The sequence below is a fragment of the Saccopteryx leptura genome, chromosome 1, assembly GCF_036850995.1.
Source record: "Saccopteryx leptura isolate mSacLep1 chromosome 1, mSacLep1_pri_phased_curated, whole genome shotgun sequence".
NCBI lineage: Eukaryota > Metazoa > Chordata > Mammalia > Chiroptera > Emballonuridae > Saccopteryx > Saccopteryx leptura.
The window spans coordinates 256,295,422-256,311,581 of NC_089503.1; the positions used below are offsets into that span (position 1 = coordinate 256,295,422).

Below are 16,160 nucleotides of genomic sequence, written 5' to 3' on the forward strand. Positions count from 1 at the left end.
CTAACAACAGGAGGTTGGAAATGAGATGGGGGTGCGGGCACCACAAGGAGAAGGATGAATTACTTGGATATTCTGCAAGGTCTTGCTAAGGGGCTGGAACCATCAGCCATGCCCACTTTGCAAATTGATTTTCCTTGATGTTCTGGATCTCAAGAGTAGCTCCTGTCAGCAGATGCAGCCCTCCCTCCCTCCTGGGAAAGAATTGCTTGGTCATTTCCAGAGCCACACACTACCCCTCTCCTGGGCCTCTGTGGGTCCTTATCAATTTAATTGAGGGGGGTGCTTTGTGCATCTGCACTTGCCTGCAGGGCTGTTTGCTACTCTGCCTTCCATGAGCCATTTCAGGAGCCAGCTTTTCCTCCCATCAGGGATGCTTCTCTGCTTTCATCTCCACCCCCTTCCCTTGGCCTCTTCGGCTGGCTGATTATTCTGGATCCCGCTGACACAGGTGCTTTTTCATCAACCAATCTGGAAGCAGGAAGGCTCAGCTCAGCTAGCAGAGGCATTGCTCACTGCAGCTGTGAGTTAGAACTCAGGCTTTCTAAATCAGGAGGATCAGGCAGAACTTGGGGTTGGGCTAAGAAAGCCTTACCTGCCCCTGTCTGGACTGCCTTTAACTTCCTCGTGGGGTGGGGCATCACTTCCCATGGCAAGAACTCAGTATCCCATCTTTTTGCCTGTGCACCAGGCACATCTTTGTTTATTTCAAAGAGCTGGTTGTGTTCTTAACTTTCTCACAGGCCCTTGGCGTGAGATGGAGAGGGAGAGGTACAAAAGCAGGACTTGGTCATCCTTCCTTTCTTGCATAGGTGTTTATTGAGCAACTACTATACTATATAACATATGATCTCTTAGTTACGGAGACCAAAGCAGTGAACAAAGTAGATAAAATCCCTTAGACTGCTTGCATAGAGCTTACAGTCTAGTAGAGGAGACAAACAATGAAAGAGATAAAGAAGAAAAATATTGCAGATGTTTGACTGGGGGCAAAGACCAAGGGAAAGAATCAAGCAGGGAAAAGGGTTGAAAGCCTCATTGTGTATGTGATCTTTGAGTAAAGAACTAAAGGAAGTGAAAGAAGTAACTGTGCAGGTCTCTGGGGAAAGCATTCTAGGAGTGAGAACAAGCAGATGCAAGGGCCCTGGGGCAGAAACTACCTGGTGTATTTGGGGAACCTGGAGGAGACCAGTGTGGTTTCAACTGAGTAAATGGAGTGGTGGAGAAGAGAATGGAGAAGAGGAGAGCAAGGAGGTGACAGAGCATGTCATGCAGGGCCTTGCTGGCTGCCTAGAGGACTTGAGTTTTCTTCTGAATGAAAGGGAGCCATGGGAAGTCAGTGCCTATTTCCACATGCATTAAATCATAATTTCCTTTTTGCTTATTTGTCTTATTCCAACATTGCTCTTGTTTTATCAGTATTTTGTGTTTCTTATCAGCCCTCTTGCCTGAGCAGTGGCTGAAGAACAGGACAGCTGAATTCTGGGGTCAGAATAAGGAGGAGAACAAGGGGGGGTGCATTTGGGGTGACACTAGAATCTATGTAAACACAATAAATTAAAATCAATTAAAAAATGAGGATGCTCTTTATGTACTGATCTGAAACAATCTCCAAGATGCAGTGTTTTGTGTATAGTATGCTACTATATAAAAAAGAATATATAATATATAATATATAACATATATATATATATATATATATATATATATATCTCAAAGAAAAGAAAAATAATAAGGAGGAGAAAGTTTGGAGGAGAAAGAAAAGCTCCCACTTCTTTTGGGATGACTCAAGGCCACAATGAACCTGGATTCCTCATGCTTCTGAAATAGATCCAGGACAGCACTTGCCAAACGTCAGTGTGCATACGGATCTCCTGAGGCTCTTGCTAAAATGCAGCTTCTGACTCAGCGGGTCTGCCTGGGGTCTGAGACTCAGCATTTCAGTGGGTGCTGCCAATGCAGCTGGTCCTCAGACCCTGGGGGTCTGATATTGCAGGTCAATATTGCAGGTTCTCTTTTGGGGCATGTCTGTAGACATTGGCAGGGTATGTGGGAAGGTGGAGAGAAAGAGGGAGTTGACATATGATAGCCAGCATGGCCATGTCTGACAAGGGCTGAAAAACAGAAATAAGGGAGGAAGGGGCGGCCTTGTGCCATTACCAGCGTGCTGACTAAGGCTTTATTGTCATACCCAGCAAGCTCTGGTTCTGAAGTCTAGGTGACATCATGCAACTGAAACCCTAATAATGTGGCCTATGAAAGTGCTGCTTGCTCCTAGCCTTCTGGGATGCTTCCTGGAACCTTGGTTCTAATCTGATGCAAAGGAAGTCACATCCCAGCTGTTTGGGGCAGGAGGCCAGAGGGACAGAGGAGTGAGCAGGCAGCTTAATGCAGAAGCAAGCAGGGAGCTATTTGGCAGGGAGGGGAAACGAAATCATCAGATTCAAGTCATGGTTTCAGAAGCCTCGGTGAGGGGAGGCCAGGAAAGGGCTTGGCATTGCTTCTGTGTGTACAAATATTGTCTCTTATTTTCCAGGCTGCAGGGTGAGGCAGAATGAAGTATTTGTGCAACAGAGCCCAGCTTTGTTCTCTGTGCTTCTAATGACTGTCAGCTCGGAGGCAGGAAGCCAGTCAGAGATGATCGTCGGCAAGGATGGCTTTTGTTGGCTCCCCAAATTGCCCTGAGTCTCAGATTTGCTTTTCAGAGTGTTCACGGAGTGCAGCTCAACTGCTTTTAGCTGGAGGCTGAGGTTGGAGCTGGTGACAAAGAAAGCTTGGTTTTCCCGACTTAAGTAGACTTTTACTCCCAGGTTTTCTGTTTCAGACTGTTTTCCGACCTGGAAAGTGGGTTTTCTGTTTCAGACTGTTTTCTGACCTGGAAAGTGGGCCTGTGCCCAACTCCTCCAGCCTGTAAGATCCCTTGGTTTTGTGAAGCTTTCAAAATGCCAAACCTGACTCTTGGGCCAAAAGGGAGACTGAAGCCAGTTAAGTTTCCAAGAGAGAAAGCTAGCAGTTAGACATAGCCAAGTTCAGCACGACACACTGTTTGATCCCTCTGCACAATAGTGGGTTTTAGTGTCCCAGGAGACACTTGGTGGTGTCTGGAGATCACTTTTGGTTGTCATAAGTTCTGGTTGTCATGACTGGAGAGGGGAGGGTGCTACTGGCATCTGGTGGGTAGAGATCGGCCATGTTGCTCAATACCCTACAGTGCACGAATGCCTCCCACCTAGGAAACGATCCGACCCAGAGGTCTGTAGTGGTGAGGTTGGGAAACTCAGCTCCAAAATATGTCGTACTATATACTTCCTCCTTCCAGCGTTCATGTCTCCATACCTCGAACTCCTTTTCAAAGTTTGCCAGCTCCATTTTTCAAGGCTACTGGAGAGGGGCTGCTTCTGCAGGTCTGACAGGGGGACAGGTGACATTGTCATCCACCAGCTGATCAGCAGATCAAGCCTTAATGCAGGGGTATCCAAACTACGGCCCCGCAGGCCACATGCGGCCCCCTGAGGCCATTTATCCGGCCCCGCCGCACTTCCGGAAGGGGCACCTCTTTCATTGGTGGTCAGTGAGAGGAGCATAGTTTCCACTGAAATACTGGTCAGTTTGTTGATTTAAATTTACTTGTTCTTTATTTTAAATATTGTATTTGTTCCCATTTTGTTTTTTTACTTTAAAATAAGATATGTGCAGTGTGCGTAGGGATTTGTTCATAGGTTTTTTTTATAGTCCGGCCCTCCAATGGTCTGAGGGACAGTGAACTGGCCCCCTGTGTAAAAAGTTTGGGGACCCCTGCCCTAATGGGATCTGAGCAGGACAGACCCTCTTCAAGTGCAGGCCATCCTGTGGGACTCTGGTGGTCTTAATCTGAAAGAGAGTTCCCAGGTGCAGGGAGGAGTTTGCCTGGACGAAGATGGCTGCATCTGAAATAGGCACATGGACTGCCCCTTCCCTCCTCAGCTCTTGCAAGGGCAGCTCCTCAGGGGCCTGTCCTAACCACCGCATTATTTTTTTTAATGAGGTGAAATATTAGCCATTTAAAATGACTAATGCAGGGGCATTTAGTACATTCGCAGTGTTGGGCAGCTATCACATCGAGTTGCAAAACATTTAGCAGTCATACCTCAATTCCCCCTGCCCAGCCCCTGGCGCCACCAGTCTGCTTCCTGTTTCTATGGATGTGCCCATTCTGGACATTTTATATCAGTGGAATTTATACACCATGGTCTTTTGTGTCTGCCTTCTTTCATTCAGCACAATGTTTTTGAGGTCCATCCACCTTTTAGCATGTACCAGTGCTTCATTTTGTGGCTAATATTCCATTTTATGAATATACCACACCACATTTTGTTTAACGATTCACTAATTGATGGATATTTAGATTGTTTCTACCTTTTGGTGATTATTAATAGTGCTGCTGTGAGTATGAGTATCCAAGTATTTGAGTTATATGTTTCCCATTTCTTTGTTCATCTACCTGGGAGTGGAATTGCTGGATCATGTGCTAATTCTGTTTGTTTTTGAGGGACCACCAAACTATTTTCCTCAGTGGCTATAGCACTGTACATCACCACCGTCAATGCACAGTGTTTCAGTTTCTCACATCCTTGTCAACACTTACTGTTTTCTGTTTTTTAATTTTAGCCATCCTAGTAGGTGCGAGGTGATATCTCATTGGGTTTTGATTTGCATTTCTCTCATGACTAGTGATGTTGAACATCTTTTCATATGCTTGTTGGCTATTTGAATATTGTCTATGGAGAAATGTCTATTCAACCTCTTTGCCCATTTTTCCAATTGGTTGTCTCTTTGTTCTTGAGTTGTAAGTGTTCTTTATATAGTCTGGATACTAGACCCTTATCAGACATATGATTTGCAAATACTTTCTTGCATTCTATAGGTTACCTTTTCCCTTTCTTTTTTTTTAAATTTAGTGAGAGGAGAGGAGGCAGTGAGACAAACTCCTTTATGTACCCTGACTGGGATTCACCTGACAAGCCCCTATGGGGTGATGCTCTGCCCATCTGGGTCTGTTGCTCCATTGCTCAACAACCAAGCCATTTTGGCACCTGAGGCAGAAGCCACAGAGCCATCTTCAGCACCTGGGGCCAACTCGCTCAAACCAATCAAGCCGTGGCTGTGGGAGGAGGAGAGAGAGAGAAGTAAGGGTGGAGAAGCAAATGGTCAGTTCTCCTGTGTGCCCTGAATGGGAATTGAACTTAAGACTTCCACATGCTGGACCGACGCTGAGCAAACCGACCAGTGCCTTGACTTTCTTAATAATGCCCTTCGATGCACAAGTTTTAAATTTTGACAAAGTCCAACTTACCAATTTTTTTTCTCTTGTTACTTATGTTTTTGGTTATATCTGATTACTATATTTTAAATTGCAACTCACAACCTTCTTTCTTAGTTTTTATTTCTGTAGCATTCATAATCTTTTTCTTATTTTTATTTAAAAATTAAATTTAATGAAGTGACATTGATCAGTAAGAGTACATAGGTTTCTGGTAAACATTTCTATAGCATTTGAACTGTTGATTGTGTTGTATGCCCATCTCCCAAAGTCAATCATGTATTGTCCGCATATATTCGTCCCTCTTTACTCCCCTCCCCTCACTGCCTCCCCCTAGTAAACACTTCACTTTTATTTATGCCCATTAGTCTCAGTTTTATATCCCACCTATGTGTGAAATCATATAATCTTCTAACATACTATATAACATGGTTATGTCACTCACTTCTCTTCCTAAGGGCAGATCAGACTTTTGTCTGTTTTACTCTCTGCTGTGTCCCCAGCACTCAGAATAGCTCATGGTACAGAGTAGGTGCCAAATTCATATTTGTCCAATAAATGTTGGAGGTGAGATGGAGGAGGAATATCCACATTTTTCTTAAAAAATCATCTGTGTTTTTAGGGCAGTAAAGTATGAGACCATCATGGTGTCTGGATCCATGTCATTGTACATTTGCTCAAACCCACGAACTGTTCAACACCAAGAGTGAACTTGAAGTAAACTTCATGGACTTTGAGTTATCATGATGCATCCGTGTAGGATCATCAGTTGTAACAAATGTACCACTCTGAGGGAGATGTCGATGGTGGGAGAAGCTGTGCATTTGGGAAGATGGGGGCATATGGGAAATCTCTGTACCTTCCGCTCAGTTTTGCTGTGAACCTAAACAAATTGGAGAGATTTTCCTTAATTCTCCGCTACTCCCTTTGAATATATGATTTTAGCCACCATCATAGCAAACTGCATTGTTCTTGCACTGGAGCAACACCTACCTGATGATGACAAGACCCCCATGTCTGAACGACTGGTGAGTAACGTGTCCTTTTGGAGTTTCTCCTTTGAATTTATGGCAAACAGATGTGGAAGCGGGAGTGGAAGGTGGCTCTCAGTCTTGGAGCTGAGAGCTGGATCATGGCCCCCTGCCTGGGGAAGCCAGAATTTCATGAACAGTAATAATCTGGGGAGACAGATGCCCTTACTTTCATCCCCCACCCTTGCCTCCCACCAGACCCGGTGTCAGCCAGGATGGGGATGGGTAAGATGATCACATTGTCCATGAAAATGTCACACTCAAACCAGAATTCTTGTGAAAAATTTGAACCAAACGCCAAAATAGAGAACAATACAGTGAACTCCTCCCCATGAATCTATCATTCTAGATTCAACAATTAACTGTCAAGATTTTGGCTCATTTGTATTTTCTGTACTTTTTTATTTTCATGGTTTGTCTTTTTTGGCCAAAGTTTTTAAAGGCAAATCCCAGACAACGTGCCTGTTTGTGGCCATCTACCTAAGTTTACATGGCCAAAATGCAGGCGTATTCTTACATCACCACAGTTTTGTGTTCACACCCAACACACTTCCCAGTGGTTCCTCGGGATCATCTAAGACCCAGTCAGTAATCACATTTTCTTGATTGTCTCAAAATTGGCATTTATAATTGATTTGTTTGAACCAAGATCCCAACATGGTCTAGATTTTGTTATGTCACTTAAGACTTTTAATCTAGAGTAATATATTCTCCCCTGTCATTGACTTATTGCAGAAGCCAGTCCAGATGCCCTAAGGATTATCCCACATTCTGATTTTGCCTGGTAGCTTACTTATGATGTCAGTAGCTTTTTCTCCTTTCCCTGTGTTTTTTGCACATGGATATCAACTCTGGAGGATATTCAAAGTCCTCTTTCAGAGTTGCTCATTTGGTGAAGCTCTGCAGAGCTGAAAACTAGCATTAAGATCCTTCTTGAGCGATTCCCCAGCTCCTTGGTTGCCCCCCCTGGCATTCTGACAATATAATTAAGGAGAATTCTCTCATTTCTGTCACTTTTTTAGAACCAAATATAATAGCTGGGGGGGGGGGTAAGAATCCACTGATTTCTAATCCATGCAGTCTTGATGTCTCAAGACTTTAACATTTTAATAGTTATGTATTATAATGTTTAGTCCAAAAAGAACTAGCCTAGCAAAATTATGATTTCAAGACTTTTACTTTTGCTTGAGATGAAGCTAAGTGAAAAGAGTCAGTTGAAAGAATAAATAGTGTCACGGCAAGCTGATATACAAAACAATGAAGGCAGAATGCAAATGATTGAAGGTTGAGAAACGTCATAACAGATGGGCGAACATCTGTGTAGGGGCTTTGACAGGGTGGCGCTTATAGCTTAATTTCAACTACTATAGACTATCAGCTGGAAGCCAGAACCAGCAGAAGGTCCAGAGAGGCTAGTGGCAGAGGCACTGGCCATTTGCCAGCCAGCATTTAGGTATTATTCCAATATTTTAGCAACCTGAACATCTGTGCTGCTGCATACCAGCTGAAAACCATCATGAGTGTTAGGTCTGGGGGTGAGGTTGGTGTATAGGGTCCAACTTCAAAGGCCTTATGTGATGTGTATGATGAGTAAAGTGGCTAAACCAGCGCTTTCTGGTAGAATTTTCTGCAGTGATGGACACGTTCCCCATCTGCACTTTCCAATCATTGAAAAGGTAGCTAGTACGACTGCAGAACTGCATCTTTCGTTTTATTTTATTCAAATTCATTTAAATGTATTCAGATTTAAACAGCTACATATAACCAATGGCTGCTATATTTATTGGACGGTGCAGGTCCAAATAATTCTATTTGGCCAAGTGGTATGTAAAGTTGACCAAAAGGAAAGAAGGAGAGGTCTTTTCATTGTGTCTGTTTCTCTTGCAAAACCCTTCAGGTGACAGAACTCCAGGAAGGATGTGGTGGGGGGCTGTGAGTGCTGGAGGGTTGTGAGAGGCAAGGGCAGGTGGGTGTAGATCTCCAGGTGGGCTGGCTCCCTGATTGTGCCACCTGCTGCCCAGCCAAAGACCGTGACCTTACCCTTTCTCCCTTCCAGGATGACACAGAACCGTACTTCATTGGAATTTTTTGTTTCGAGGCTGGCATTAAAATCATCGCCCTTGGGTTTGCCTTCCACAAAGGCTCTTACTTGAGGAATGGTTGGAACGTGATGGACTTCGTGGTGGTGCTAACAGGGTAAGCCGAGTGCTGTATTTCTTAGACTTATCTTGAATTACGAGGACTTTGGAAATGTGGCCACTGGTGTGGTCCAGGTTGGCTTGGCGAGGCTGAGCCCCCATATTCTTCTGCCTTCTTTTGCCCCACCTCCAAATCTCAGCTGCATATTACAGCACGTGCTTTCTGTTACAATTAGAATAATAGCCTATTAGAGTTGACTGCTTCCAAAGTGCTTTATGTGCATCCTCTCATTTAATCCTCACAGCAATCCAATGAATTAGGAGATATTAAAATTCCCATGTGATCACTGAGAGATTGAAAGCACAGAGACGAAGTTGCCTGAGATCACTCAACTCGTGAGTGATGGAGCTGGGATTTGAAGCTGAGGTGATGGTATCGCAGAAGTCAAGTTTGTGACTGTTGTGCATGCATGGTCCTTCTGCTCTGCTTGAGGATGTCTTGCCCCTATTTTAAATTGGTTAATGTTTGTTGAGGACTTTTGGGTTCAAGAGATTGTTGTAGAACTTTGGAGAAAACCAGTTTAGATAAGATGCAGTCACTGCCTTTGAGGAGTTTTCAGATCCCTCAAAGACCCTGTGTAAGGTAACATTAGCTGCTATAACAAAAATCCACAAGTAGGTAACGATTTAGCATGATAATCTCCATGTCCATCCATGTTGGTTAAAAGGGGCTAAACAGCGATGGAAGGAGACCTGACTTGGGGTGCTGAACATGCGGTGTAGTGTATAGATGACATTTTATGGAATGGTGCACCTGAAACCTAGGCAATTTTATTAACCAATGTCACCCCAATAAATTCAATAAAAACCCAGCTAGGTAATGACTTAAACACAACAGGATTTATTTCTCACTAATTTTAAGTCCAAAATAGCTGTTCCTCGTTGGCAGGCTTCTCTCCTCAGAACAGTAAAGGAGGGGCCCGGGCCCTTGCTACACTGTGGTTCCTCATTATTAGCCCACATTTTCCAAGAGCTCTGTGCTTGTCTGCATCAGACCACAGATGAGGAATGAGCATGGAAGCTGATACTTGGGAAATTTATGAGCCGGGCTGGGACCTGGCACATACTCCAGTCACATGCCTTTGGCTAGAAGTCAGTCTCATGCCCACACATCACTGCAAGGGAAGCTGGGACATGTGAGACTGTGCATAGAAGGAAAGGGAGATGGATTGGATGAATAACCAGCTAATATCTGTCACAGATTCCAAAGCTTTTGATCAGATCTCAGTATGGAAATCACCGTTTGGTGTTGATTGGTGCCTCGTATGCCCACCCACTGCTTTCCTTTGAGCTAAATTTGGCTCTTCTCTTCCAAACCTCTCTTCCAAGTCCTTCCTCAGAGTTCTCTTCTAGGCTTCGTTGCTGCCCTAGGTCCTGTCTCTCTAGGCAGAGGTCAGGGGTCTTAGCATTCCTACTGTGTTGGCTACGCTTTTGCAGTTCAGGTTTTGAGAACATATGTTGTCGAGAGTAGTGTCGCTTTTCACAGTAGGAATTGGGTCATATGGGTGTTTCAGGAGAGGCAGGCAAGTATGAGAAGTCTGTTGTGAGGACTCTGGGGTAGCTCTAGCAGGCGGGTGTTCCTTGAGGAACTTCTGTTGGCTCTGCCCACAGTCCTGTGGCTTGGGACCTTGGCAGGTTCCAGAGATGTGTCACAGCATTGGTCACTTTTCTGTTAGCTTGCTAGGAAACTTGTCTTTGAAAATATGTATAATGTTATAAAAAATATATGTAAAAGTAATCAGACATTCAAAAAGTAGTTGAGGACAATATAACAATTACTTGTGTATGCAAATATTCATTTATAAATATTTATAAATATTTAGTGTGTATCTATTATGCGCCAGGCTCTGGGACACAGCAGTGAACAAAACAGACAAAAGTTTCTCCTCTTGTGGAACTGATATTCTAGTGGTGAAGAAAGACAAACTGAATTAATGAATGAAATGTCTAGTGTGTAGATGGTGGTGAGGGATAAAGTGAAATAATAAATTAGGGAAGGGGTGGGATGTATCATAGGCAAGAGGGCTAGAAACCAGGGAATATTTCATTGGGAAGGTGGTATTTAAATAAAAATCTGAAGGGAGTGAGTAAGCCATGAGGAAAGCTGTAGAAGGAGAGTGCCATGCAGAGGGAACAGCATGTACAAAGGCCCTGAGGCTGGACTATGGTGAACATTAGAGGCCAGGGCTACTGGAGCAGAGTCATAGAGGGAGAGAATGGAGGATGTGAGGGCAGGGGGATGATGGAGCAACCTACCATAACAACAAAACTTTATAGGGCAGTGTAAGTCCTTTTGTCCCTTTTTCTGACTCTATTCCTTTCTCTTTCCCATCCAGAGGCACTTCCCTCTGGGGAATTTTGCTTATCATTTTCATTTACGCATTAACAATGTTATTATATAAATATGTAAGAAATAGATACATATGGTACAGTTTTGCATGCTTTAAGTTTCTCTGTAAATGGTGTTTTTTTTTACCACCTGCCTCTTGCACTCAACATGAGCTTAATCTGATTGACAAGACTAGATCTCACTCACCCGTTTTCACTGCTACATAGTATTCTGCAGTATGACTATTCTACCAGGTATTTATCCATTTGGCTTGTTTCCAGCTTTGAGCTATTTTGAACCAAGCTGTTCCCTCGTTCTTGTGAGTGGATTTCTCAAGGGCATGTACCCAGGAGTGGAGTTGCTGAGCTGCATACCATATACATCCTCATCCTCATTAGATGTTGCCAAATTGCTCTGCAAACTGGTTGTGCCAGTTTATGCTCCCTGGGGGTGGGCTTTTGTTGGCAAGGGCTGGCTTGACCTTGCTGGCAGGGAGAATTCCTGTTTTTTATAATGTGGTTCTTGAAACACCTAGGGCAGCTCATATATGGCTGAGCATGTAGTAAGTCTCACTAAGTGAGTAGTGCATTGAAAGGTGGCCATTGATGGTTCAGTTTCCCAGGTGGATGTTTGTATCTGCTCCTTGATTACAACAAGGTGGTCTTATTTTCTAGTTTTACGACATCTGATGAAGCTCTAGAGGAGAAATTCTTCATTTGGGGTAGATAAACCCTAGGGATGAAAGCCCGTAGTTATATTTATGAATTCTTTAAAATTGCATGCTGGCCATAGACAGTTGGCTCAGTGGTAGAGTGTTGGCCTGGCGTGTGGAAGTCCTAGGTTTGATTCCTGGTCAGGGCACACAGGAGAAGTGACTTTCTGCTTCTACCCTTCCCCCTCCCCCTTCTCTGTCTCACTCCTCCTCTCCCACAACCATGGCTTAAATGGTTCAAGCAATTTGGCCTTGGGTGCTAAGGATGGCTCCATGGCCTCGCCTCAGGCACTAAAATAGCTCAGTTACCAAGCAACGGAGCAGTGCCCCAGATGGGCAGAGCATCACCTTGTAGGGAGCTTGCCAGGTGGATCCCAGTTGGGGCGCATGTGGGAGTCTGTCTCTGCTTCCCCGTCTCCTGCCTCTCACTTTAAAATAAAATAATGAAATAAAATGAAATAAATAAAATAAATTACATTCAAATTGTGTGTGTATATGGTCTTTAGTTTTCATTAGATTCCCAGGTAGTCCTGGCCCTAAAACCACAAAGAGTCATTATTGTAGCTTTCTATTTGTTTCTTGCCCCATTCTCCCTTTCTTTTCTTTTCCCTGCATTTTCTCTTGTTTTTCTTACTCCTGTGTGTGGTGGTTCTATCTCCTTCAACATCAAGCACATAGCTCAAATTTCCTTACTTTAAATTCCAGGGGGCTATTTAGTCTCCTGTTGGGTTATAAGTTAAGAACAGAGAGAGGAGACTAAAAGCTCTGCGAACCCAACCTTCAGCTCAATATCAAGACGTGGAAATGCATTAAACTCTTCACTCCGTGTTCCAGGGGAAGGGGACTTGAGTGTATTAATTTGATATTGAGACAAAGAGGACTTTAATGAGCACTTTCTGATTAACTCATTGTCTTCTCACATTTCTAAGCAAACCACAGCAATTAAGACACCATTCATTTATTTCATGGATTACCAAAGTGTTTTCCTTCTTCTTGTGTAAAGTTTGGCGGGAAAAGTCTTACCCATGGATTTTTTTTCTTTTTTTAATTGAATTTATTGGGGTGACATTAGTAAATACGTGAAATAAGCCAGTCAGAGAAAGACAAGTACCATGTGATTTCACTTTTTCATGTAGAATCTAATGAACAAAATAAAAATATAGAAACAGGCTCATAAGTACAGAGAATAGATTGACAGCTGTCAGAGGAGAAGGGGCTTGGGGTTTTCATCAGATGGGTGGAAAAGGTGAAGAGGTTACCTATAGTTGTTTGTTTGTTTGTTTGTTTGTTTATTTGTTTGTTTTTGAAAGAGAGAGATTGAAAAAGGCAGGGGGTAGAGGGAAGCATTAACTCATAGTTGCTTCTCCTATCTGCCTTGACCAGGCAAACCCGGGCATTTGAACCGGCGCCCTCAGCATTCCAGGTTGACACTCTATCCACTGTGCCACCACCGGTCAGGCTACTCATGGATTTTTTTGTTCTGCAAAGTTCAAGCCCTCAGAGAAATTCTAACTTTGTAATTTAATCGAACATCTTTAAAGTGTACTTCTATTGTATTTGAAGGACTGAATCAAACTGAAAATGTGTAAGAGGAATATTTCAGAAGCTCGGCTATATTTCTGAGATAACAGAGCTTTCACTGTAATGCTCAAATATACATGAACATCTGAGGGGTCAAATAATACAATTGCACAATTTAAGAAAAGAGACTGAACATTGCCAGGGTAGGAAAGAAGAAGATTGTTTTTGTATTCATGGGCTTAGCAGCATACCTCCTTGGCAAAATAAATGGTTGCTAAGCTGGAAAGTGGTAGCCTTTCTGATCATCATAGTGTCCTGGGAAATTCCCTGAGCTGTTTGAGGAGATGGGGACCATTGCATTGATAGACATTCCAGACAGCTATGATAGATACCTTGACATCAGCTAAAGCAAGGGGACAGTTCAGCTCAGGGTCCTTGCCAGTTGACATTCTGTGACTCAATAAAAATGAAGGTTCTTTTTTGGAAGGTACTATGAACTGCCCCAAGCTTTGGGCAGTTTTATTGAGGATCAGAATGAGGAAAATACCCAAGTATTTGGGGACCTGCAGAGAAGGACACTGGCTTTGGTTTCATAGCATCAATTAAATTTTAGGGCTCAATGGACTCTGGCAGGTCCAACCCCTTTGTTTCACACACAAGGGAATTTAGACACTGAGATGGTGGAAAATCAGGGATCCTCCAAATTCAGAATGTATGTCTATGACAGTGAGTCTGTAATCCTGGTTTGGGGGGTAGTGGGAGTGGGATAGATGATGGGAAGAAACATCAGAGCTTGCCTTCTCTTTCTTCTTCCTGTCCCTCAAGTGCCCAACCAGTGGCCTCTTTCCAGAGATACAGGAAAGGAGCCTCACAGAGTAATTCCATACCTTCTCTTTTTCTTGTACAGTTGAACTGAGGCCCAGAGGGGTCCAAGCAACTTGACCAGAGTCCAACACCTCTCAGGCTCTCTTCCTGCTTTGATTAATTAATCAAACACATGTAGCTACTGCTCAGTACTGTCTCCTACCATGCAGCTGTTCTGCATTGCCTGCACATATAAACAGCATTCTAAACACAACAGCAACAAAATACAACCACTGTTCTAACTCATGAGACCAACTAACATCTCCCATAAATACCAGCTGCATTTTATTTTTCTCTCTGCATTAATCTTTCCCCCAGTGGATCAGCCACCCTTTATAACAAAAGGATTCCCCACAGTGGCACAAATGCTTTTTATCATACATGGAGATTTATTATTGAGAGAGCATCGATCTTTTTATTGTTCAGAACATTTGGTTGTCACAATATTCATCAGGAACTGCCTCACTTCCTAGCAGCAGGAGCTAGTTTCTCTGTCTTGCAACAATAGTGACAGTGATGATAATGACGTTGGCTGCCATGATCGTTATTCTCATCATTTATTGAGCATTTTTTATGTGCCAGCACTACGTTAACAATTTTATGTGCATCCTCAGTTTCACAAGCCTTCTTTAGAGAGGAATCAGAGACTCAGATAGGTCAAACTGCTTGCAAGCAGTCCACAGATAGGAAAGGATGGGTCAGGATTTCTACCTCTCTGCCAAGATACTTCCCTAAAACAAAGACCACCCTGGCTGGAGTTAATTTCAGACAAAAGAGCAATTATTTAGCCCAGTATCCTTTTGAATATAATTACTGTTACTAATAACAGTGGCAACCTTGACAAACTAAAACTTACCAGGTACTTACAACACGCTATACTATACGTGTATATATATGTTCAGTTAATCCTTACAACTGTCTGAGTTAAGTGCCATCATCCCATTTGACAGGTGAAGAAAGCAAAGCTCAAAGGAGCTTCAATAACTCACATAGCAGCACCCATCTCAAATAGTAGATCCAGGATTTCAACTTAGGCAGATTTGGATCCAGAATTCATTTTCTTGATCCTACACTACTACTTCTCTACTATTTCCACTACTGTTTTCCAGGGAAATCGAGGGGAATTCTTTCTCTTCTCCCCCTTCTTGGGTTCCATTGTGGCAGAAAAAGATGAGCAAAAGAGATTTCCAGAAATGAGAAATGTTCAGAGCCCCATGGTTAGATCTGGGTTTCCGAATCAGAGGGATCTCTGCCAGTGGTAAACTTGAGAATATGAGTTAATCTCTCTGAACCTCAGATTTCCTCACCTGGAAAAGGGGAGTAATGATGGTGTCTACCTCCTCAGGCTGGTAGGGATTAGAGAAGACAATATATGTGGCAAATACTAGGAACTGAGCTCCTGGACCTTCCTAAGTGCTTTGTAAATGGGAGTTGGTGATCTGAAGGGAAAATGAAAACAAACTCCTTTGGAAGTACCCCACTCCACATTCTTCCAGCTCACTTATGAGTTACCTGCAGCTGTGGTGGGCAGTTTTCATGCAAGGTAACCACTTCGCACCTCCAACACTCTCATCTTTGTGCATTGCTGTTGGAGAGTCTTCCCCAGCATGGAAGGTGCTTGTTCAGACCATGTGACAGATACTTAACAACCCAGGGAGCAACCCTTAACCAGTGAGCAAGAGAGCCAGTGTATAAGATCACTGGCTTCCCCATTGCTCAGTAGAAAAGTCAGAGGTGTGTTAACAATTTCTCAAAGTGTCCTCTGCAAGATTGAACCCCATTTGCTCAGAATGAAATGCATTCATTTGTGCACCCTTTACCTCCTTCTTGTTCACTGCTTGTAATTCCATGGGTCACCTCCCTAAAGCCCTTGTCTTGGATTTGCTTTCAGGGTTTCCCAAACTAGCACACGGAGCAATAGTTGAGTAACCTAGTCAGTGGGTTAGAGATTTCAGTGCCTTGGACAGCACCAGCACACTCTATTGTCTGAAGGTGTCCTCTTTTCTCCCTCTGTGCTCCACCACTCCATCCTACCTGACTGGGGTGGGAAGGCACTGAGCGAGCGCCAGATGGCCAGGTGGTGTTTTTCATCCTGAGCCTCTTGGTTATTTCCCCTTTGTGCCTGGAGAAGACCTTGCCATCCATCTCTCTACAGGTTTATGGGCTGATTGAAATCTTGTCCTCTTGAATTGCTATGACAAACTCCAGT

At 43.5% G+C, this 16,160-nt stretch overlaps 1 protein-coding gene across 4 annotated transcripts in view; it reads left to right on the top strand.

Moving 5' to 3' along the window:
• CACNA1A (calcium voltage-gated channel subunit alpha1 A) overlaps positions 1-16,160 on the top strand; it is a 350,805-nt gene that overhangs the window by 146,072 nt on the left and 188,573 nt on the right. For 3 of the 4 annotated variants that reach the window (XM_066347649.1, XM_066347655.1, XM_066347663.1), the window contains exons 1-2: positions 6,193-6,324; positions 8,384-8,523. In XM_066347649.1, the coding sequence (XP_066203746.1) occupies positions 6,232-6,324; positions 8,384-8,523 (233 nt within the window). In that variant the 5' untranslated portion in view covers positions 6,193-6,231. Of the gene's footprint in view, positions 1-6,192; positions 6,325-8,383; positions 8,524-16,160 lie in introns of those variants that run through there. The other variant, XM_066347671.1, reaches the window with a different exon arrangement.